The following is a 25,783-nucleotide window of genomic DNA, read 5'->3' as shown; positions in this document are numbered from 1 at the left end:
GGTTCCCATTATCCCCCATAATAAAATTATACAAGTCGAGCACTGATAACCCGCACGGTGTTATTTTGCACTCAAAATTGCACAAACAATAACACTCAACTGTGAAACTATGTTTAACCAAAGCATTTTTAAAGGGACATAAAATCCAAAAAAATATTTCATGATTCAGATAGAACATACAATTTTAAACATCTTTCCAATGTACTTCTATTATCATATTTTCTTTGTTGTCTTGTTATCCTTTGTTGAAAAACAGAACGGTAAGCTCAGGAGTGTGCACGTGTCTGCGGGAACTATATGGCAGCAGTTTCTCAATAATGTTATACAATCAAGAACAAAGCAAATCTGAAAATAGAAGTAAATTGGAAACTTTTTTTTAAATGTAACTCATGAAAGAAAAGTGTTGGGCTTCCTTTTTTTTTTATTTTTATTTTTTTATTTTAAATATTTTTATTGAAAAATAATGAGATGAATGTTCACATATTGAGGAGACGCAGCTCCAATTCGTCAAGGCAAATTTTAGAGGTATAACATACATTCAACTACATCAGAATTAAAGAAACAATTCAACAAAATGCAGAGTCTGAACTTGTCTTACCAATCCTTAAAACTTGAGTGATAAGCTTGAGAGCAGGAGGAGGGCATCATGCCCCCCAAGTATCACATATTCTTATGTAAGTAAGGGGTAGTAGGGAAGTGGGGTTTCGGGGGGGGGGACTGGGGGAAAAAGGGGGGGTATTTGAGTCTTGGTCAAAGTCGTGTTATATGAGTAGTAGGCGTGGCGAGGGCACAGTCGATTAGCTAAGCATCATGGGCAACTGTGTTGGGTTTCCAGTCTGTGTTGTGAAGCTCTTTCCAATCTGCCCAGACCAGCTCGAACAGATCAGATTTATTTAATTTATAAAAGATATCCTTTTCCATGGTATATATATAAGCCATATTATTACAAACTGCAGACCAACTGGGAGGTAGTTCCTTTTTCCATGAACATGCTATGGAGTATTTGATAGTCATAAACAAGTAAATACAGATATATGCGTGGTGTTTAGGTAGGGAATGTAAATTTAGGTGGAGGAGAGCTGAGGTGAACAGCATGGGGAGCAGGATGCCAATACTCTGTAGAACTGAAAAGCATTTTCGCCATAAAGGTTGAATCACAGAACATTACCACCAAATATGGTGGGCATTGCCTCTGTGGCCACAGTTTTTCCAGCACTCAGGGGACGCACTCGGGAAGATTTTTGCTAGCCTAGTGGGCACATAGTACCAGTGAGAGATAAGTTTGAAATAGGTCTCGTACAACGTTGTGCAATGAATAGCCTTCTGGGTCAGAGTTGGGCTTCCATTAACACATTCAATGCGTAACAGACCGTATACTTTAAATGGACGTGTTCGTAGCACACCCACAGTGCTCTTATTACAAGTCATCGGTTAAAGCAGACAAACTCAAACTTGGCCCTCCAGAGGTTTTGGAACTACATTTCCCATGATGCTCAGCCAGCATTAAAGAAACATGAAACAGACAACATTTTTCTTTCATTATTGAGACAAAGAATTTGCTTCTATTATAAAATTTGATTCATTCTCATGTTATTCATGAGATATCTAGGTAGGTAGCACCCACATGTCTATGCTGCCATCTAGTGCTCTTGCTAATGTATAACATTGTTGCAAAACTGCAGCCATATTGTGCTGCAGACACGTGCACACTCCTGAACTTACATTCTTGCTTTTCAAAGGATCACAAGAAAAAAAAAAAGGAACAAAGGATCACAAGAAAACAAAGACAATTTGATAATAGATGTACATTGAAAAGTTGTCTAAAATTGTATGTTCTATCTGAATCATGAAAGAACAATTTGGGGTTTTATGTCCCTTTAAGAGTTGCACATACATGCCACCTGAAATGCTGCTTTCACATGTAGCACTTTCGAAAATCAGGTATTAACTTATTGCATGCTATTGTGTGGGATTTTGAGCTACCTGGGCTTAGCACATGAGCTTTATCTTACATGAAAATATGTATAGACCCTCATTAAAAATAATATTTTCTGATATCAGCATTGTAGCAAGCATTATACTATTAGCGCTGCAGAATCTGTTGGCGCTCTACAAATAACCGATAATAATACGACCATGTGCACAATATATATCACTCGCATACAGAAAGAAAAACGCTCTACTAGGAACAAACAACAGTTCAGTAGCTTGTTAACACCTAGGAGCAGCATCTATTCACCCAATTGTGCCTTTCGCAGAGGGGAATTTTCCTGAGATCTATCAGTAAGGTCAGCCTAGACCCAAAACACCAGGCAATCCCTCTCTGAACAAGGAACATGACAACCCAAGAGAAAATGTCAGCCTTCATTGGGACTTGTCAGTGAAGTGCATCTGTTTAACTCTAAGCATATTGGGCAAGAAGTCCACATCCAGTTTCCCCATCATCCTTTGGGAGATTTCCCCAGGGTCATAATACAAATTCATACAGAAAGAGAAGCACTTTACTGAAGGCCAAAATTATCGTCTGGAGTTGTCGTGTTCCTTGTTCAGAGAGGAATTGCCTGTATTTTCGGCGCTAGACTGACTGTAATAGGTGGGATCAGACTGGTATACTCTGTGAAAAGTATTATTGGGCTAAAACGAAGCTGCACCCAGGTGGCAAATCGCCATAGAACAAGCTAACAAGTTATTGAGCTGATTGTTCGTACCTGAGAGTGCACTTCTCTCTATGGGGTCAATTTATCAAAGGCTTTCGCCAGCCTTCGACCCCTTACGACTGCAGGTTCTCACAAGAGAACTTGCAGTCCATATTTAACAAGCAGTGGTCATCAGACTGCTGCTTGCCTAAGCTTTGGCCACCTCTTAGGTGAATTTCAATATCCCTAGTCTTGTCCGACCGGGGAGATTGACACCTCCTGCCCCTGGGGTTGATGTGTTCCTTGCTCAGAGAGGAATTGCCTGGTGTTTTGGTGCTGGACTGACCGTAATAGGCGTGATAAGACTGATATACTACAGGAACGTTCGCATTACTGGGCTAAAAAGAAGCTGCTCCCAGGTGGTAAATCACCATAGAACAAGCTAACAAGTTATTGAGCTGGTTGTTCATTCCTGTGAGTGCACATCTCTCTATGTGTATTATGTCTCCCTAAGGGAAATCGGGGGAACCAGACATGAACTCCTTGCTCATTGTGCTTAGAGGAATATGGCTACACCTCACTGTGAGGGCCAATGAAGGCCAAAATGATTGTCTGGGGTTGCAATGTTCCTTGTTCAGAGAGGAATTGCCTGGTATTTTGCTGTTGGACTGACCGCAGTCGGTGGGATCAGACTGATATACTACAGGATTGTTCTACTCTGTGAAAAGCATTACTGGGCTAAAAAGAAGCTGCTCCTAGGTGGTAAATCGCCATAGAATAAGCTAAAAAGTTATTGAGCTGGTTGTTCGTTCCTGAGAGTGCACTTCTCTCTACTCTATGGGCTCAATTTATCATTGCTGTTCTCCTATATTTACTCCTAAAAATGTGCATGAGAAATAATCCCCCTATTTATCATTCAAAAATGCACCTAAAATTCCCCTACTCTCTTCCCATTCTCTTGGAGAACATGTGGTCCAAAAAAGGGTTAAATGAATGGGATACTAAACCTAATTTGTTTTTCTTTCATGATTCAGATAGAGCATGACATTTTAAGCAACTTTCTAAATTACTCCTGTTTATCAAGTTTTCTTTTTTCTCTTGGTATCTTTATTGGGAAAAAGCAAGAATGAAAGCTTAGGAGCTGGTCCACTTTTGGTTCAAAGCCCTGGACAGTGCTTGCTGATTGGTGTCTACATTTAGCCAACCAATCAGCAAGCACTACCCAGGTGCTGAACCAAAAATGGACCAGCTCTTAAGCTTACATCCCTGCTTTTTAAAATAAAGATAGCAAGAGAACGAAGAACATTTATAATTGGAGTAAATTAGAAAGTTGTTTAAAATTGCTGCTCTATCTGAATCGTGAAAGAAAAAAATTGGGTTTAGTGTCCCTTTAAGTTCTTTTAGTTGTATTTCCTATGGCACTCCTCATAAATTCTCCTAGTTACAAATTTATCATTTTGTTCTCCTATAGACTGACAGCTACTGTGGAGAACAGCATTAGAAATCTATTCTCTACCAGTTGTAGAAGCAATGTTACAAAAAAATAATATATAACAAAGCACAATAATTATTTATATGGGAATGAAAAAATAATATGCACTGGGGAGAAAAAATATATAATGGAGCGCAAAAAATATATCTATTGGGGCATAAACATATTATATATAAAATAGAAGCACAAAAACAATGAAAATGCAGATCTATTTTCTTCCATGAGAGTTTGTTGAAGAGGGGCGTTAACAAAGCTATTAGGGACATCCGGATGGGCGGCGATCCAAGAGGGTCACAGATTCCTGAGGCTCCATGCAGCTTTAAGCAAAAAGTGGCTATATATCTCGCCATCCGCATATCCCTTGGCAACATTTGTGCCCGGGAACTCCCCTGGATCAAGGTACACCACCCCTTGGCCGCCGAGAAGCAGATTAAAATGAAAAAGTGCGTTCTGCTGCCATGCTGTATATAGTTTCATTTAACTTCAGCTACATATTAACCTCCTTCCTGATCCTATGCAATAGAAATGTCCTTCACTAAAGAAGCAAGCACCGACAACTGCATACTTGCTGAAATAAGGGCCATATTCTTGCCTAGGCTGGACAGACTCCTATCGTCTTGCACAGACCTTTGCACAATAGTAAAGGTAACGGAAACTACCTTCCCAACTGAAGAAATCTGTATCCAGTCGACATGGCCCTACCTCACAGAATATGGCAAGCACTATCACATCCTACTCCGGGGGGGACAGACAATGAACTCATGATCTCAGCTCCCTCACAGAGTGGTGAAGTGGCAGCAACATCGGAGACCAGAACAACTCCCACCTGCGTGAATCTTTTAGAACCTATCATAGATTCCATGGGGTTCATTTATTAATGTGCGGACGGACATGATCCGATATAGCGGATCATGTCCGCTGCACATAGATAAATGCCGACTGCATACGCTGTCAGCATTTATCATTGCACCAGCAGTTCTTGTGAACTACTGGTGCAATAACACCCCCTGCAATTCGCGGTCAATCGGCCGCTAGCAGGGGGTGTCAATCAGCCCGATCGTATACGATCGGGCGAATTGCTGTCCGCCACCTCAGAGGTGGCGGACGAGTTAAGGAGCAGCGGTCTTAGGACCGCTGCTTCTTAACGTCCGCTTCAGCCAAAACTGGAGTGGAGTGGGTCTGAGGCAGCATCCGCTGCTTCATAAATAGACCCCTAGATCTTCTCCGGCAACTGCTCCAGACACAGACCTCAGATCCAGATTGGAAGAGAAAGCCGCCTACATCACCTCTAATCCAGCAATGGCGGCAAAGGTCTTTCTCAGCTAACAATATATGAGCACCATTATATATGGGGACTCGCATGATCACTATATATATAATATTAAAAACATGCCTGCACAACTAGCCACCAATCCCGGACCAGACATGACTATCAATGTGGATAAGGGACATACAAAAAAGAAGCAGGACACAGGCTTGCAGAGATCACTTTGTTGACGTTCCCATAAGAAGCACTACTACTGGAAGCAGTGTTGGACCTGTTTAGCTACAGGTATTGGCTGAACTATAAGCCTTTCACTCATATCATAATAGTCAGGCCCCACTAATTCTGACAAAGAAGTTTATGTATATTGCTGCACAACCCTAATGATATTTAATTTCTTTGGTTTAAAATATTCACTAAATAGACTATATACAATATTGTTATGTCAACGTGTCAGAGTCTGGATGTCTGCTAGATCTGATATTAGCACTAATATGCTTGTTTTTGTTTTCTTGCACTATATCTATAATCAACAGCATAAGTGATACAGCTAGCGATCTGTAATTCTCCTTTAACTTTTTATAGACCTGATTAGTGAAATGATGTTCTTCTCATTACGAGAATACCGTCATCGGTAGGGAATGCAATAGGAGATAATTAGACTGCACGGGACTTGACTGTTATTGTTTTAATGTTCTAAGATTTCAAGATCTTACTTTACTAGTACCCACTCTCCTTAAGCAACAGTACCTATATTTAAATATATAATGTAAAAATGGTTCTGTTGCACCAGGCTTTATGCCACCCATTATAATAGAATGTGTTAACCTATTTTTACATATTTAGTCACTGAGAGATAGCAATATCTCTTATGCAGAAAAGAATGCTATTGTTATGGAAGTTTTCTTATGCTTTAATCTATCGCCTACTTCTTTGCCGCTGGTATAGATTATACAGCCTCACATCTTAATAATGAGTAAATGGGTCCCAACTATATTATTTTTCAGTTCCCTGACTTTTCCAACAGTAATTTTTCTTCCTCGACACTTGAGTACTACTTTATGACCCACAGATACCTTTTAAGGTAAGGATTAATCCTGTTTTTTCTAGGTCTGCCCTTATTATTGACAGCGTGCTTGTTTTAAAAATAATCTACACTGCTGTGAAGTGTTAACGTTGTTTGATTTCATGAGTTAATGCCGCATACTGTATAATCTTTGTATTTAAACTATTGTATCACATGTCCTAAGCTAAAGTTTACTCTGAAGTTTTATGATACTGCTAATATGTTTTCTAGTTTTCAATCTCAAATGGCGTTATGGGATCAAGTTAACGCAGTAGTCCTACCTGGAAAATGTATGGCAGGATGGGCAATGTTTATAATGTATTCTTAGTCTAGTTTAGTTTTTATTTTTGTTTAATTTTTCAAGTTAGTTTGTTAAAAGCATTATAATTCTTGACATTATTATTAAATACTGTGGTGGTTCTACTGTTAACCCTGTTGGGGGCGGTAAATGTATCATACTTAAGTTAAAGGGACACTAAATCCAAAAAAAATCTTTCATGATTCAGGTAGAGAATACAATTGTAAAGAACATTCCAATTTACTTCTATTATCTATTTTGTGTCATTGTTTAGATATCCTTTGTAGAAGAAATAGTGATGCACATGGGTGAGCCAATCACATGATGCATCTATGTGCAGTAACCAATCAGCAGCTACTAAGCCTATCTAGATATGCTTTTCAGCAAAGGATATCAAGAGAATGAAGAAAATTAGATAAAAGAAGTAAATTAGAAAGTTGTTTAAAAATGCATGTTCTTTCTAAATCATGAAAGCAAAAGATTGGGTTTAATGTCCCTTTAAACCCAATGTTTACTTTCTTTGCCAGCATTTAGGTTAACGTGTAAACTCAAGTCATAACTTAAATAGCCTCTCAATCTACAGACATGTTTATTTACATACCCAATACATCATAAAATGTTTTCCAATGCACAAATCTTTATCTTATATCGCTGAAGCTGCATCATTTATTGTTTACTGCTAAAATCAACGTTATATTGTTTAATAACTGGACTGACCAAGGCTGCAGGAAAGACTAGTTTCATACGCACCCTACCTATCAATACTGGGCCAACACATACTTTAAAGGGACACTAAACCCAAACATTTTCTTTTATGATTCAAGTAGAGAATAAAATTTTGAACAACATTGCAATTTACTTCTATTATCTATTTTGCTTCATTATTTAGCTATCCTTTGTTGAAGAAATAGCAATGCACATTTATGAGCCAATCACACGAGGCATCTATGTGCAGCAACCAAACAGCAGCTACTGAGCCTATCTAGATATGCTTTTCAGCAAAGTATATCAAGAGAATGAAGCAAATTTAGATAATAATAGTAAATTAGAAAGTTGTTAAAAATTGCATGCTCTTTCTAAATCATGAAAGAAAAAATTTGGGTTTCATGTCCCTTTAACACCAGTGTAGAATTATATCCTAACAGGTGTAGTCATTTCCTTTGCCTATTTTACTTCAATGTTAGAACCCTACAAATTCCACAGTAAACCAAAACCATTATCATCATCATCTTGGGAGACACAATCCTACTGTACCCTACACCCACTCATGTGTGCTTGACTATGCACCCTTTTTGCTGTATTCTTATAACTATCTAGCACACTAGTTCCACCACTCTAAATACAGAGCGAACCATAAAACCTACAAGATCCACTACACGTTTTTCAATATCTGTGCACAATTCAACATGCAAAAGCAACGCAATAATCATTTTGCCACCACGCATTTATCTTCATTTAATTTAGTTTAGTTTATATAGGTGTTTAGTTTAGTTATAATTATAATAATAAAACCCCAATAATGAGTACACAAATCATATACAGTGATTATTATTCTCATTTGTAAAAAGCTCTGAGTTGTATAAACATAATTTCACTATTAACTGTTTGAAATATCCCTACTGATGTGCCTCTTTGTTCTGATAATTGACTTTAACCACCCTGCGAGGTGGAATGATGTCCACATTGTGTAACTGTACTCATTGTTGGAAATAAATAAAAGTTTTTTTTAAAAAAAAGCTATTAGGGGGACTGTATAAATAGTTCTAATGGTATATAGATGACTTACATGAAGAATAGTTGCTTATTTTCAATGATAAATAAGGCGCAGATACCAATCTGACTGGAGAAATTTATTTTTAAATCTCCTCAGCTCTCCTATTGAGAAGCGAAATAAATAAAATAATTGATAAATTTTAGTGCACAGATGTGCTGCGCTAAAGGAGAGCTGAGAAGAACCCATAGGAGAATTACACAGAGATTTCTCCCTACATTTGATAAATCGAGCCCTATGTGTATTATGTCTCCCTAAGGGAAAAAGGGGCAACCAGACGTGAATTTGCTCAGTGTGCTTAGAGGAAAATGGCTACACCTCACTGACGAGGCTCAATGAAGGCTAAAGCGATTGTCTGGAGTTGCTATGTTCTTTGTTCAGAGAAGAATTGCCTGGTATCTCAGTGTTGGACTAACCATAACAGGCAGGATCAGACTGATATACTACAGGAAAGTTCTTCTCTGTGAAAAGTATTACTGGGCTAAAAAGAAGCTGCATCCAGGAGGAAAATCACCATCGGACAGTCTAACAATTATATTAAGCTGGTTTTTCGTTCCTGTGAGTGTGCCTCTTTCTATGTGTATTATGTCTCCCTAAGGAGAAAAGGACAACCAGACGTGGACTCCTTGCTCAGAGTACTAAGAGGAATATGGCTACACCTCACTGACGAGAACCAATGAAGGCCGAAAACAATTGTCTGGGGTTTCTGTGTTCCTTGTTCAGAGAGGAATCGGCGTAATAGGTGACTCAGACTAATATACCAAAGGAAAGTTTGTCTCTGTGAAAATTATTACTGGGCTAGAAGGAAGCTGCACCCAGGTGATAAATCCCATAGGACAAGCTTACTAGTTATTGAGCTGGTTGTTCGTTCCTAAAAGTGCGCTTCTCTCTGTGTGTATTTAGTTTCCCTAAGGGAAAAAGGGACAACCAGACATGAACTCCTTGCTCAGTGTGCTTAGAGGAATATGGCTACACCTCACTGACAAGGCCCAATGAAATTCAAAACGATCATCTGGTGCCGCTGTGTTCATTATTCAGAGAAGAATTGCCTGGTATTTTGGTGTTGGACTGACAGTAATAGGCGGTATCAGACTAATATACTACAGGAAAGTTCTTCTCTGTGAGAAGCATTACTAGACTAAAAATTATCCTGCACCCAGTTGGTAAATCACCATAGAACAAGCTAACAAGTTATTGAGCTGGTTGTTCATTCCTGAGACTGTGCTTCTCGCTATGTGTATTATGTCTCTCTATCGGAAATAGGGGCAACCAGATGTGGACAGTATGCATAGAGGAATATGGCTACACATCACTGACGAGGCCCAATGAAGGCTGAAACGATCGTCTGGGGTTGCCGTGTTCCTCAGAGAGGAATTGCCTGGTATTTTGGTGCTGGACTGACCGTAATAAGCAGGTTCAGACTGATATGCTACAGGAAAGTTCAACTCTGTGAAAAGCATTAATGGGCTAAAAATGAGCTGCATCCAGGTGGTAAATCACAGTAAAACAAGCTAACAAGTTATTGAGCTGGTTATTTGTTCCTGAGAGTTCACTTCTCTCTGTGTTTATTATGTCTCGCTATGGGAAAAAGGGGCAACCAGACGTGAATTTGCTCAGTGTGCTTAGAGGAAAATGGCTACACCTCACTGACGAGGCTCAATGAAGGCTAAAGCGATTGTCTGGAGTTGCTATGTTCTTTGTTCAGAGAAGAATTGCCTGGTATCTCAGTGTTGGACTAACCATAACAGGCAGGATCAGACTGATATACTACAGGAAAGTTCTTCTCTGTGAAAAGTATTACTGGGCTAAAAAGAAGCTGCATCCAGGAGGAAAATCACCATCGGACAGTCTAACAATTATATTAAGCTGGTGTTTCGTTCCTGTGAGTGTGCCTCTTTCTATGTGTATTATGTCTCCCTAAGGAGAAAAGGACAACCAGACGTGGACTCCTTGCTCAGAGTACTAAGAGGAATATGGCTACACCTCACTGACGAGAACCAATGAAGGCCGAAAACAATTGTCTGGGGTTTCTGTGTTCCTTGTTCAGAGAGGAATCGGCGTAATAGGTGACTCAGACTAATATACTAAAGGAAAGTTTGTCTCTGTGAAAATTATTACTGGGCTAGAAGGAAGCTGCACCCAGGTGATAAATCCCATAGGACAAGCTTACTAGTTATTGAGCTGGTTGTTCGTTCCTAAAAGTGCGCTTCTCTCTGTGTGTATTTAGTTTCCCTAAGGGAAAAAGGGACAACCAGACATGAACTCCTTGCTCAGTGTGCTTAGAGGAATATGGCTACACCTCACTGACAAGGCCCAATGAAATTCAAAACGATCATCTGGTGCCGCTGTGTTCATTATTCAGAGAAGAATTGCCTGGTATTTTGGTGTTGGACTGACAGTAATAGGCGGTATCAGACTAATATACTACAGGAAAGTTCTTCTCTGTGAGAAGCATTACTAGACTAAAAATTATCCTGCACCCAGTTGGTAAATCACCATAGAACAAGCTAACAAGTTATTGAGCTGGTTGTTCATTCCTGAGACTGTGCTTCTCGCTATGTGTATTATGTCTCTCTATCGGAAATAGGGGCAACCAGATGTGGACAGTATGCATAGAGGAATATGGCTACACATCACTGACGAGGCCCAATGAAGGCTGAAACGATCGTCTGGGGTTGCCGTGTTCCTCAGAGAGGAATTGCCTGGTATTTTGGTGCTGGACTGACCGTAATAAGCAGGTTCAGACTGATATGCTACAGGAAAGTTCAACTCTGTGAAAAGCATTAATGGGCTAAAAATGAGCTGCATCCAGGTGGTAAATCACAGTAAAACAAGCTAACAAGTTATTGAGCTGGTTATTTGTTCCTGAGAGTTCACTTCTCTCTGTGTTTATTATGTCTCGCTATGGGAAAAAGGGGCTATTGGTGGTGAAATGAAAATACTCAATATACCACATATGTAGTTGCATTGGGTATCTACTTTTGAAAATGGTATGCCATAGCGGGATTAAGTCTGGGGGCTTCTGAAGAATTCCCAATTATTTAGTGCCCAGTAAATTGCAGGTCTGGAATCTGAAATGGGCAGCACTGAAATTCCACCCTATAAGTGCCCAAGAAGCAGGTGAAAGTGTACATAGGGGGAATCGCTGTGCTCAGGAGAATTGATGAAATAATAAATGGGGTTTTTATAGTATTAGGAAATATAACATCTGTAAAATGTTTGGCAAAAAAACAACTCTGTGTGTGTGTGAAAATCACAAATAAAACCAAATGATATGAGATAGATTGGCAATAAAATGGTTAAATATTGTGTCAAAATGCCTCTAGGTTGTAAAACCTAAAGTCCAAGCATAGCAAATTTTGCAAACTTTTAGCATTAAACTAATAATCCCATCCTTGCTGTATTTGCCCTGTGCTACAAAAAATGCCTGGAAACCTAGACATAGGAGTTATTCCTAAAACCAGGGCACCTTTTTCTTTAGCTACACTAGTTGTGTTGCAATTATTATAAAGAAAAGAGACAAAAATGCCTTTTTCCCCATTTCTCTCCCCTTTTCAGTATTAAATTCATATTTATTCTATGTACACATATAGGTAGGGTGACCATATTGCTGCTTTAAAAAGGGACACGTATGAAAAATACATAGGTCAGGGTTCTTATACAAAACATTTCTTTAAACAGCCCTGACCTATGTATTTTTCATATGTGTCCCTTTTTAAAGAGAGCGGATAATTATGGCAAAACCAATACAGTACAAAATGCCAAAATTGTCTGTGTCATTTAACCACAGATACTGTGAAAAACCTCTGTCCTTAAGGTAAAGTGACCATACGTACTGGTTTTACCAGTACAGTACTGTTTTTTTGGACATTGGTCTGGTTAGTCGTGAGATGTAACCAGTACAGTTTAGGACTACAAAATCAAAAATGATTAATTTATCAATCCTTGATAAACCAGCCTTAAAGGGACACTAAACCCAATTTTTTTCTTTTGTGATTCAGATAGAGCATGCAATTTTAGGCATATTTCTAATTTACTCCTATTATGAAATTTTCTTCATTCTCTTGGTATCTTTATTTGAAAAGCAAGAATGTAAGTTTAGATGCCAGCCCATTTTGGTGAACAACCTGGGTTGTTCTTGCTGATTGGTGGATAAATTCACCCACCAATAAACAAGTGCTGTCCAGTGTCCTAAACCAAGAATTGGCTGGCTCCTTAGCTTAGATGCCTTCTTTTTCAAATACAGATACCATGAGAATGAAGAATAATTGATAATAGGAAATTGCATGCTCTATCTGAATCACAAACTGTGGGTTCAGTGTCCCCTTAAATCAATTTTATTTATTTATCCTAGATTTATTTTTATTTTACACAACGGTTCTTGTCATTGGATCTCGGCATTCAGCACATGCACTCTCACTATATTGTGGCAACTCTTCGATAATACTCCCACGCATTACATACAGCCTGACCGTGGGAAAATCGACCTATTCAGTGTTAGCTTCGAACTATAAAAGGCCCCCCCGCAGCACAGGAAAGGCACCAGTGATCTGGCCATGACACTGGTCCTCAGAGCTCTGCGCTCTCTTGGTTACTCGAGCTTTTCGCTCTGCCGCTTTGACAGCGCACCTGGCTGCTTCGCCAGGACCCAATGAATTTGCCCCCTTGGGCCAGGATCAATGCCTTCGTCCCTTTGGACCAAGACTGGTGTCTTCGCCACCCTTGATCCAGGACCGGTGACTTTGTCCCCTCGGACCAAGACTGACATCCGACGAAGTTTGTAATAATTGTTTATTTTTTTGGACACCCATGGCGCCAAAACGACGAAAGTGCATCTTAAATGACGAGTTAAAATCGAAATATACATTCATCAAAGCAAGGACTAATAATGACAATAGTGAGGTGGAATTTTCTATTGCAAACAGTGGAAAAACCGACATTGAAAACCACATACAAACAGTCAAACATAAACGGGCCGTGTCTGCACCAATTGCATGTACGAGTGTGACATCATTTTTTAAGAAAAATTTGAAGATGCTGAAAGAAAACTAGCTGCAGCTGGTTTATGGGCGTACCACACAGTAATCCATAATCACTCATTCCGATCAATGAATTGTACCTGCAAACTGATTAAAACATGTTCTGATGCTAGGTTTATATGTTCTAGAACAAAATGCGAGGCAATAGTTTCTGATGTGCTGGTCCCTTATGCAAAACAGTTATTGGAAGAGGATTTAGATGCTGCAAATTTTATTTCTATTTATTCGGATACAAAAAACCACAAGGAAGTAAAGTTAATTCCCATAATAATAAGATATTTTTCATACCAGTCTGTAATACACGTCAACATTTTGGAAGTAAGAGATTTGCCAGGCGAAACATCTGACATGGTAACTGATTATATTTTGGAAGTGTTAAAAAAGTATCGTTTAGATACCAAGGTACTTGGATTTTGTGCTGACAACACCAATACTAGCATTGGAGGATTGCGAAGAAGTGGGAAAAATAACACTTTTACCAAGCTGAAATCAAATTTGGGTGGAAGAGAGCTTGTGGGAATTGGTTGTGCCACTCATATTTTGAACAATGCTATACAAACTGCAGCTGACTGTGTACCAATTGATGTGCAAACTTTCATCACCAAGATTTGTTCATACTTTTATACATTTATATATACAGTGCGTATTAATGAATTGAACGAATTTTGTGAATTTGTGAACATCGAATATAAGAAAGTCTTGGTATACAGTACCACACGATGGTTGGCGTTACGACCTACGATTGAGCGAGGCCTACAAATATATCCTGCCTTAAAATCATATTTTGCCTCAAACGACAAGAGCCCCACAATTATCACAAATTATTTTGATAATTCAGTCTTGGCTTTACTTTTTGCATAATGTGTCATCAATGTTCCATATGTTATGACACATATATTCAATATCTAGAGGAATGGAAAGGACCTATTAAGCATACCAAAAAATTCAATTGTGTTTTGTTAAACACTAAACTCACCAATGACAACATTCAAGTTTGCAGTGATTACATTCTTCAGTATTTTTCTGAAATCAATTTAGTAGAAGATGAACCATTTGACAAAACCTGCTTTGTCCTGCGCTACACTACAAAAATATTGGCAAATTGGTAGATAATTGTCTCTGTTTACCAGGAACCAATGCACCTGCCGAATGTCTTTTTTCTTTGATGAACAATATGTGGTCCAGTAATTAAACTCAATTACATGTTGAAACCTTGAAACGTTTGCCAATTACTAAATATCATTTTAACCAAATTTGCATGGAATTTTATAAAAAAAAATCCAGGAAAGCTAAGTATTATTAAAATCAATCCACTCTTCACAAAAATATAAGAAGCAAAATTAAGAATGTAGATTAAAGGGGTGATTTATCAAGCTGAGGCGAACAGGGGTGCACATACGCGCCCCTGTCTGCCGCAGCTCGCCTCTGCCGGGCTGAATTCCCCTGGCGGAATTCAGCATTGCACATGAGTGCTATTTTGAACTAGCGTGCAATCCCGCCCCTGGCTGTGCACAGCCAATCACGCGCGAGCAGTAACTGTCAATTTCCTCGGTCGGACTAGACCGCAGAAATTGAATTTCGCCACTTTAGAGGTGGCGAAAGATTAGGGAAGCAGCGGTCAGCTTGTTAAATACGGCGTGCAGGTTCTCTTGTGAAAACCTGCAGCCGTAGTAGGTCGAAAGGCTTGTGAAGCCTTTGATAAATCGACCTCTAAGTACTTTTGTACAATTTTTTATTAAAACCATTTTGTTTTACTGCTACACTTGTTTCTTTATTACTTTGATCCCAGAATCCTAAGTATACAATTATTTTTTAATCTACCCATATCAAATATTCATGACTTTCAGAATATATAATATAAATAAAATAAGTACATTTTATTGTATTATTTCACTTAAAGAAAAAAAAAGATAAGCATGTAATAAAGTAACTGGCTTGCAAGCTCAATGCATCTGGGACCTTTAAAATAAAGGGGTGCTAAAGTAATGATGAGCGTGTGTCCCGTTCACAAACCTACCTGCTCCTTAAAGGGATAGTAAAGTCAAAATTAAACTGTCATGATTCAAATAGGGCATGCAATTTTAAACAACTTTCTAATTTACTTTTATCATCAAATTTGCTTTGTTCTCTTGGTATTCTTAGTTGAAAGCTAAACCTAGGTAGGCTCATATGCTAATTTCTAAGCCCTTAAAGGCCGCCTCTTATCTGAATGCATTTGACTGTTTTTTTCACAGCTAGATGGCATTAGTTCATGTGTTTCATATAAATAACATTGTGCTTGCGCACATGGAGTTATTTAAGAGTCAGCACTAATTGCCTGAAATGCAAGTTTGTCAAAAGATCTGAGATAAGGAGGCAGTCAGCAGAAGCTTAGATACAAGGTAATTACAGAGGTAAAAAGTATATTTAAATAACAGTGTTGGTTATGCAAAACTGGGGAATCGTAAATAAAGGGATTATTTATCTTTTTAATCAATAACATGCTTGGTGTTTACTATCCCTTTAAAGTCTTATCTCAGATTAAGCTGCTATATCATGCAGCAGTAACAGTAAAAAAGTTATTTTAAAATGAAGAAAAAAGGGGGGGGGAAAAGTATGCCCAAGCACACACAAATTCCCATAGGGGGCGCTTTTTATAAACTCCACAATATAAATCAAACAATATACACAAACTTGAGCATAAAGTCCATATAATCCGGAACAGGCAGCACTCTGTCAAAGGATGGTCAAATCCTGGTACTTGACAATCTGGAGAAAAAGAAACAGAGGTGCCACAATGGCCTAGTACCCCCCCAAACAGATGATATAAATAAAGTTAAAAAAATACTCACAAGAGTAATGCACCCAATGGTGCTATTCAGGCAGGCTGGAACATTGCAGTAGTCCAGCTCACTGTTGGTCTGAAATACTTCAGATAGTAGTCTCCTTGTCTGTATATGGATACAGAGCAAACAACCATAGCCCAATACTGTATAGACAGGCAAAGCAAGGTATAAGATAAATTATTGCACTTACAGGATTAAAAGCACCTCCAGGTGCAGTAAGAGCAGGCTGGGACTTCACAGCCTCCCAGCTGACTGCACTCCCCAGCTTACTGGACGCCAGGGGAGACAATGAATTGAAATCCAAAGAAAAACCCAGAGTGGCATTGTAATAGACTCCACCAAAAACAGCAAGTGTATAGTAAAAACAATAACTTTATTAAAAGTGACGCGTTTCTCAGCCTCTGCAGGGGCTGTTTCCTCAGGCTATACAAAAATTTAATGAAATACACTTGCTATATAAAGGGATAAAAAAACTCTGATAAATGAAACCATTGATAAGAAACACCTGTGGGTGTCATCAGTAGGTAATTAGTTGGCATGGTAACCAAAACAAACAAACCCTCCCAGCAATGTTCTCACAAAAATAGATTTGACATAGATTATACATAAAATTTGTCTACAACCAGCATAAATATGTGACAATCAATAAACATTTGCATAATTCAGAGAAATCTCTTTTGACAATTTAAAATGAATATTGTTTCTGGCTACTTTGAAATGGCTGCCAAGCTCCACCCACTGATGACATCGCGATCTGGGCTACATCTAGGCACTCTGCTGAAAAGCATCAACAGTCTGTTGAATCAAACTAGTGAATTTTGGAGGAAACTTTAACCCTGTGTGCTATTTGAAAGATAAATCTCACTACTAATCTGACAACTATATACAAAAAATGTAAGATAAACAGCACTAACAAATACTGAAAGTATTGGAAAGCAAGGGTTATACATCAAACAGTTGTCGGTTCTAATGTATTGTTTCTATATATTACACAATATACCACCATATCTTGTTCAAATATAAAATGTATTATCTGGGGTACATAATAAAAAGTGCATAAAATGAAAATCATGCAATAAAAATCATACAATAAAAATAATTCGATAAAAAACACAATCTGTCTAGTACTGTATATATATACATGCACTATTGCTACCATATATATGAGGACGTCTCCTCTTAGTGACAATGATCAGTATTCGAGGTTATTTATACCACCTTTCTTACAGCTGTATACTAAAAGTTTATTACCACCTTAAAAATTATTTGGTTGATGATTGAAGTTATAATCGTTAATATGTTGTTGTAAAGCTGTTGAAAAGTTCACTTGTGCAGTGTATCAATACACTCTTGTGTTTAGAGAACTTAATGATATTTTAACTTCAGGGCTTTTAACAGATCAAACTTTATTGCGTGGTAAGCTGATTTGTTACGGTTATATGCTGCAGTTATATGTTATGTAGGCTGTCCGTTATATAAGCCAATAATCGTTATAGTATGAACACACTTCTATGTGTAGTGGGGATACTTTACCAGTCCCTTTGCCGTTTCCATGGTAGGATTTTGTAGCGTATTACCAATATGTTTGTGGTCTGTTAAACTTCCGATCTCACCTCTGACCCCTTGGAGTGTGACACTGTCACGTTCGAAATGCTGGTATTTCGGATCTGCCGTATGTCTCACAAAGGTGGCGGGTATAACAATGCTACCGGTTCTTCTTACCTCCACTCAACGGTTTTCATGGTCTCCTTCTGTGATCTCTTCCTATGGCCTCTTCCCGTACTCTGCGCAGAGTGTTAGCTTTCAATAGAGAATGTTGAGATTCTTTCAATACTGTGTTGACTTTCTTTAGACCCTTGGATAAACGTCAATGTGTTTCACCTGTAACTAGGCTTTATCAAGACTGCTATCCAAGGGGATATTCACTGAATTTAAATACCCCACCCTGAGTTCTCATTTGTTCAAAAGTCCTCCAATTATTTCCTTCGAATTTAAGGTGGTATTGTCTCCTTCATTATTTAAGGTGGTATTTTGTTGATACAGTGCACAAGTGAACTTTGTAACATCTTTACAACAACATATTAACAATTATAACTTCAATCTTCAATTTTATTGCATAATTTTCATTTTATGCACTTTTTATTATGTACCCCAGATAATAAATTCTAAATTTTATATTTGAACAAGATATGGTGGTATATTGTGTAATATATAGAAACAATACATTAGAACCGACAACTGTTTGATGTATAACCCTTGCTTTCCAATACTTTCAGTATTTGTTAGCGCTGTTTATCTTACCTTTTTTTTTAATCAAACTAGTGAGTCTTTTGTAATTAGTGAGCCTTTTATGCAGCCCAGATCGTGATGTCATCAGTGGGCTGAGCATGACAGCCATTTCAAAGCGGGCAGAAACAATATTAATTTTAAAATAACTTTTTTACTATTCCTGTTGCATCATATAGAAAAGGTGCAGGAGGCTATTTGCAGCTTAATCAAAGGTAAAACTTTAAGATGACTAAGGTGTAGACTGTCCCTTTAATACAGCTTGATTAGTAGTGCTGAACCTCTTTTGTGAACTCATCATGGGCAGGGCCCTTTTCCCATTTACAGTCTGTAATTGTGCTTTGTAAATTATACTCATTATACCTATTTTCAAAGAGGAGCAGATTATGTTAATAACTGATAATTATAGTTACTGGCACTTTAATTATTTATTTGAGTACCTAGTGACTCAAAATGCATATTAGAAAAATGAACTAAGGTTTCTGCATAGTATATGCTAAATCATTGTGTCCATGACAAGATTAATATGTTCCCAGCCATAAGTCACTTTCCAAACAGGGCAATACTGCCAGCTAACATTAGGAACTTGGCCATGGCTCATAGTAACAATTTTCTGCTGTTACCATTTCTTGCAGGCAAATGTGGCATTTACTGTTAACACTTTACCTGTCTGGCTATTACTAGACAAGTAATTTACAACCAATATAATTAGTAAGTTTAATGGATTTGTCATTGGCTTTCCTAGCTCTGCCATGGCTTCATTTGGTATTCCATATAATTTTTCCTTTAAAGGGATAGGAAAGTCAAAAATGAAACTTGCATGATTCAGATAGAGCATGTAATTTGAAGACACTTTTAAATTCACTTCTATTTTCAAATGTGCTTTGTTCTCTTGGTAACCCTTGTTGAAAAATATGCATATATCCTACACTAGTGGGAACTGCTGCTAATTGGTGGCTGCACACATTTGTATTTTGTGATTGGCTGACTAGATGTGTTCATCTTGCTGCCAGTAGTGCAATGCTGATCCTTTAGCAAAGGATAAAAAAGAACAAAGCACATTTGATCATGGAAGTTCATTTGAAAGTTGTTTAAAATTGTATGTTCTATCCAAATCATTAAATAAAATGTTGGGGTTTTCTGTCCCTTTAAGTTGTTAGTCACTGAGGATTCAAGGGTTGGGGTGATTTTACAGTATTAAAGGCAGTAGTTATTAATGAATGAATAGTAAACTCAGACTGGGTCTCTCACCCTTCTGCTGCTTGCTGCACAGGAGGGGTATTTGGTCATTTGAAGTGTCACCAAGACTCATAATGCCAAGACATTAAAGGTGGAAAAAGTAGCAGTCATTCGGAGGGCATATGAAAAAGTCATGCATCGCCGTCTCCCTGCCAGACAACAGAATGTATTTATTAAAACTTACAAAAGTTGGCACATTGCTAGTTTAAGTATTTGCACAATGGAGATATTGTGCTCTGTCAATTGCAAATTTAGAATTTGTTTCCTTGAATTAAAAGACCTGTAAGGAGTTGTAGTTTTTTGAAGTACGCAGCTGTTATGGGAGTATAGTTGTACCAATAAACAAACTTTATGGGAAGTGTATTCTACTTAGCAAAGTGTTATGTATTGCTCACCACACAAGTTATTTCTGATGACAGCAAACAGAAGACTGTGAAACTATCAACAGACGACTGTGTGCAAAACTACTCAAGCACAACAGGCCTTTGCTGTGTTTCCTGCTACTATACAATCATTTCAAACTATGCAGCCAATGTTAACCCCTTTCAAGGCATTAAGACGTTCTATGCCAACCTTACAACGATGGGCTTTAACACCTAAGGACGGCATGAAATGTCCTACCTTATATGGTATCCTGTAGCCTACCCCTTTAACACAATTAAGAATTAGACTGTGTGACGTGCCTAGCAGCATAGGCAGTCCCCCATAATCAGATCACTGCCTTGAAATCAAGTAATTGCATTGCCGATCGAGTGATTTCATTTTTAAAGGAAGTGTTTAAATCTGAACTAAAATAACATGCTCTACTAAATCCACTAATTAGAACGTGTTTGTTTTCTATAATGTCCCTTTAAAGTAAAAATACGGAAAATAAAAATAATTTGTTCAATATTGCCTAGAGGTTGCATAAATTCTATAATGAGCAAATTATATGTTTTGTAATTTCTACTCCCACATACACATGCAAATTGTTAACAAATAACTAATTGTATTTATTTTCCCATCCCAGTGTCCACTTGCTATCACAGTTAACACTTAGCCTAAAAACATAAAAATAATACAAGTATGTATGTCTAAAGAATGAGTTTATAAAGGCCTCTGGTTAGTTTGCACACGTCTCAATAAAAAACAAATCACATTATAACTTCAGGTTGAAACAAGGATCCTGGTACCACATTCCTTCGTTTCTATCATAAATTCAAGTGAAAAATCCTCTTGCACTACAAGATCCAATCACAGAGCTGCAAAACTAAACACTGCAAATATTCTGTTTTTCTGGAGCAGTTTGTACCACCATGTGATCATTGCAAGTCACATGACAAAAGGTCCTTTAGTCGGGAAGGATTTAGCTGCTACCACCACACAAGTAGATGCAACAGTATGAGTGCATCTGAACAAACACGGCGGCTTGTGCTCTGCTTGCTGTGCGGACTGCCTGGTACCGGAAAGTCCAGTATAGCTGAGAAACTGAGCAAAACTAAGTGTTCGTGGTCCGTTGTTGTCATAACGTATGATGACATCATAACAGCCGAAGCTTTTTTAGGCATAACGAAAGAACCACACCGAAAGCCTCGCGAGATTTCAGCATCTGAAGACAGGCAGGTGAACTGACAAATCAGAACTTGACATCATTAACGTCATTAGTGACGTAATAACTTGCCATCCGCAGAGAATGCAATTTAAAATGGAATTAAAGTGGTTATAGATAAAGTTTTGAGTTATCTGGAGCCTCCTCTTCCCTAAACCTAATAAATGTAACTCTCAGTGCTGTCAGTGTGACTGTAACAATAGGCTGTTTATAAACACATATTTGGACGTTTCAAAATTATTGTTATATTTATTTAGTTTATTTAGATTTTTCTCATTGCATTGACCTTTGTTAAGTTAGTGCTCGATGCAGATCAACATGGCATGTGTGATTGCAGCATTACAGTATTCTTCGGCATTTACTTGGTTGATTGCAATTCTAACCCTTTTTGGCAATTTTTTGTCACTGGTGACTTAAAACTATTTCAAATGCTCATATTTTGTTTAAAGGGACACTGAACCCAAATGTTTCTTTAATGATTCAGATAGAGCATGCAATTTTAAGCAACTTTCTAATTTACTCCTATTATCCATTTTTCTTTGTTCTCTTGCTATCTTTATTTAAAAAAGAAGTAATCAAAGCTAAGGAGCCAGCAAATATTTGATTCAGCCCATGGACAGCACTTGTTTATTGGTGCTGTCCAATCAGCAAGGACAACCTATGGTGTACACCAAAAATGGGCCGGCATCTAAACGTAAATTCTTGCTTTTCAAATAAACATACTAAGAGAATGAAGAACATTTGATAATAAGAGTACATTAGAAAGTTGCTTAAAATTGCATGCTCTATCTGAATCACGAAAGGAAAAAATTTGGGTTCAGTGTCCCTTTAACCCCTTGAGTGCTAACAACGGCTCTGAGCCGTTGCAGAGTTTCCCACTCTGGTGATAACGATGGCTCAGAGCCGTCGCTAGCACTCTCCCACCTTGAGGGAGATCTGGGGGCTCCTACCCCAGCGATCGGGCCTGCATAGTGACAGGCATCGCCGAGGCTTCACGTTTTGCACGGTGACATCACGCGCAATGATGTGATGACATCAGCGTGCAACTTTATTAAAAATTTACAATACAAAGTATAGGGAAAGGGGCATGCTGCTTAAACGCCTGTATCTCAGGCATCTAAGCAGCTACAGCCCCCAAGACCCACCGTTGGAAAGGTAATCACCTAACCTTTCCAATTGTGTAAGTCTTGGGGATCTGAAAAAAAAAATACAAACGTAAAAAAAAAAAATGTCAAATTTTTTTTATTCAAAAAAATTTAAATCACATTAGCACCCAGGTGGGAAAGTGCTTAGCACTCAAAGGGTTAAGAAGTGTTGAAATGTCAGATGACCACTACTAATATTGTAGGATAAGTTGTCATTGGCTCATAAGGACAACTCTGACAGTGGCATTGGCTGACAAGGAGGCACATGCACTGAATAATGACAGATTGCTGGTTTTAAAACTGATACAAATAAGTGCCTTTTTTTTTTTTAAAATGATGGAAAAAAATATTGAGTGATATCCGCATAGTGGAAGGCACTTCATACCCAATATCAATTTATTTATAAAGCACTTTTGCCATGTTTGCAACACTACTACTTTGAAAATATCCTCCCCCTGGGTTCCTCAATACAAATAATATCACTGCAAAAAGATATCCTGCTTTCCTATCCCATCATGGAAGACACATTTATTATTGCCAGATACATATTTTACTTAGTTTATCACCAGCAAGATTAGAAACCGTTGTGTAATGAGCCTTTTCTTTGTGTGCTACGAATTGGGAAGCTATGCAGAGGCTGAAGGGTAACTTAATGCTGCAACATCGTTACCTCTTTCTAAACATAATTGTGTTTGCTCACAATCCTATATTTGTTTTGTACTTGTATATATGCATTTATATTTATCATATAGCACTGTGCTTTTCCTGCCAGAGGTGAACAGACAATCTTAGCTTTCTTTTCTATTTTCTAGACATCTCTGTGGAAGCAGCACCGCCGGCATCTTTTGGGATATGTTGAGAAACTTATTACATCCCTGCTAAACTGTCCTGCTTTAGAAGCTCCAGCTTGTTCCACAGAAGGATCATGGAATCAATTTCTTCACTGCCTCAATCTCCAAGGCATATTATCCCCTACAGCCTCAGATATGGAGACCACACATCACTATGTAAACATCCCTGAAGGCTGCAATGTCTGTCTTCTGCTGGATGATAACTTCTATTACCAGAGCATGCGGTATGAGGTCTATCAGCTGGCGCGGAAGTGTAAGAATTTTCTCTAACTACAGTTAGAGTTCCACCTATTCTTTAGCATATAACAAAGTTACAGTGAATATAGAGTATTACAGTATTGAAACTGTTACAATTGTTTTTATTTAGCATACAGTAATATCAAACAGGAAGGCTCCGAGCTCAATAGGGATGGGCGAATGTTTCACAACATTCGAAAAATAAAACAAATTGTAACACATTCGTTCGTTTCGAATGTTTGTACAACATTCTACAATTTGTTTAATGTAATAGTATTTCTAATGCTTTCTTTAAATGTAATATTCAAATTTATGCAATATTCAAATTCGAAAAATTGGAATTTATATATTTCTGAATAGTATTTGTTAAATCGAATGTTACATTTGAAATTTCAAATGTGGACCTTCGATCTAATTATAATCATTCAAATTCGAAAGTGACATTAGAAAACTGTAAATAGCATTCGATTATAGAATTTTTAAGAATATTCGTTCTTATCAATATTCGATTATGTAAATCGAATTTCTACAATAATATTCAAAATAAACACATTCGCCCATCCCTATAGCTCAAGCATCCGTAACAGCACTAAAACATTTCTTCATTTTCTTTCTTAAATATGCTTTTGCACCCTGTATGACTTCTCTAGAAGCCACTAGACCACCAAGGGACATAAACATGTAACAAGAAAATGCTCTGATATGTTAGAATATTTGAAACATTGCATTATTGCTTCCATTTAACATTTTATGTAGCCCCTGCAGAGGGATTAAACACATAGGTAAAGTCAGAGCCAGAGCAGCAATGCACTACTTTGAGCTAGCTGAACACATCTGGTGAACCAATGACAAGAAGCCTATGTGTGTAGCCACCTATCATTAAATAGCTCCCAGTACTGCATTGCTGGTATGTCCTAAGATCACATGCTGACTAGCCATGCTTACAAATAATTTATTCTTATACTCTTAAAGACGCATTCTAATGCCAAATAAAATATATGCTCTTATTCATTAGAGCATGTTATTTTTACATTAATGTATGAGGCAAACTACACATATAGCCTCCACAAAGGGGTTTAACATATAGCTAACTAATGTTTAAATCAGGAGCCTCAACATATTGTAGTTCTTGAGCAAGATATGGCCTCTTAGTGTATGGCCACTTGTGTATGCTGCTTTTAATTGGCTCAACAGTCATATCCTGCTCAGGAGCTCCGGAAGTTATACAAATAGTTTGCCAGTGACAGTTGTGTAGCAGTACAATGATCTAGATAATAATAAATGTTAAGGAGCGCCAATACAGGCAGAGATAGATATTTAATAGACAATGATTAAAATATATGCACAACATTTTTGCGTATCCATTTTTATATTTATATTTTATTTTTGATATTTTTATACATTTTTACTTTTTTATATTTTTATACACTTCCACAGGACCCCACCATTTTTTCTTCACCAACTTGGGACTTATCATCAACTTTTTCATTGATTATATATATATTTGTATCCACTTTTTTCACATTTGACACATCCATGGATTAATCATCCATCATATTTACTTCCTTTTTATACATTCATCCATATATGTTCATCTGTTTTTATATTGCTACTAGTGTTTGTACCGCATCACCTTGGTTTTATATTTTAAATTATTTGTGTATTATAATATTTGTGTATTATTATGTTTACTTAATGTTTACATCATGGATCCATGAATTTTAGCATTGTATGATATTTGTATTATATCGTATAGATCTATTTTAAGTATTGTACAATCATTGTCTATTAAATATCTATCTCTGCCTGTATTGGCGCTCCTTAACATTTATTATTATCATTGAATTCCTATTAGGGTTAGCTAAGGACCCTTTGTTTTTAAGGAGCCGCAGATAGCTATCCTAGTCTAGTGCTGATAGACACTCTTCTCAGTACAATGATCTAGCACATAAGGGCATTGTATTTTTGTGCAGAACTGAAGAGTATTTGGTGTTGGACACTAATACTAGGTGTTTTGGGACCAAGCAATGTCCCTGATTATTTTGT

The 25,783-nt window shown here is 37.7% G+C and overlaps 1 protein-coding gene across 1 annotated transcript in view; it reads left to right on the top strand.

Annotated features, from left to right (window-relative positions):
- The first annotated feature begins 21,240 nt into the window (after positions 1-21,240).
- Positions 21,241-25,783, top strand: part of PSTK (phosphoseryl-tRNA kinase) — a 31,284-nt gene continuing 26,741 nt past the window's right edge. The window contains exons 1-2 of the mRNA XM_053692616.1: positions 21,241-21,518; positions 23,462-23,753. Coding sequence (XP_053548591.1) covers positions 21,297-21,518; positions 23,462-23,753 — 514 coding nt within the window. The 5' untranslated portion in view covers positions 21,241-21,296. The remainder of the gene's footprint in view (positions 21,519-23,461; positions 23,754-25,783) is intronic.

The sequence above is a fragment of the Bombina bombina genome, chromosome 9 (assembly GCF_027579735.1).
Source record: "Bombina bombina isolate aBomBom1 chromosome 9, aBomBom1.pri, whole genome shotgun sequence".
Taxonomy (NCBI): Eukaryota; Metazoa; Chordata; class Amphibia; order Anura; family Bombinatoridae; genus Bombina; species Bombina bombina.
Note: the sequence above shows the minus strand (reverse complement) of the source record. Positions and strands in the feature narration are given on the sequence as shown.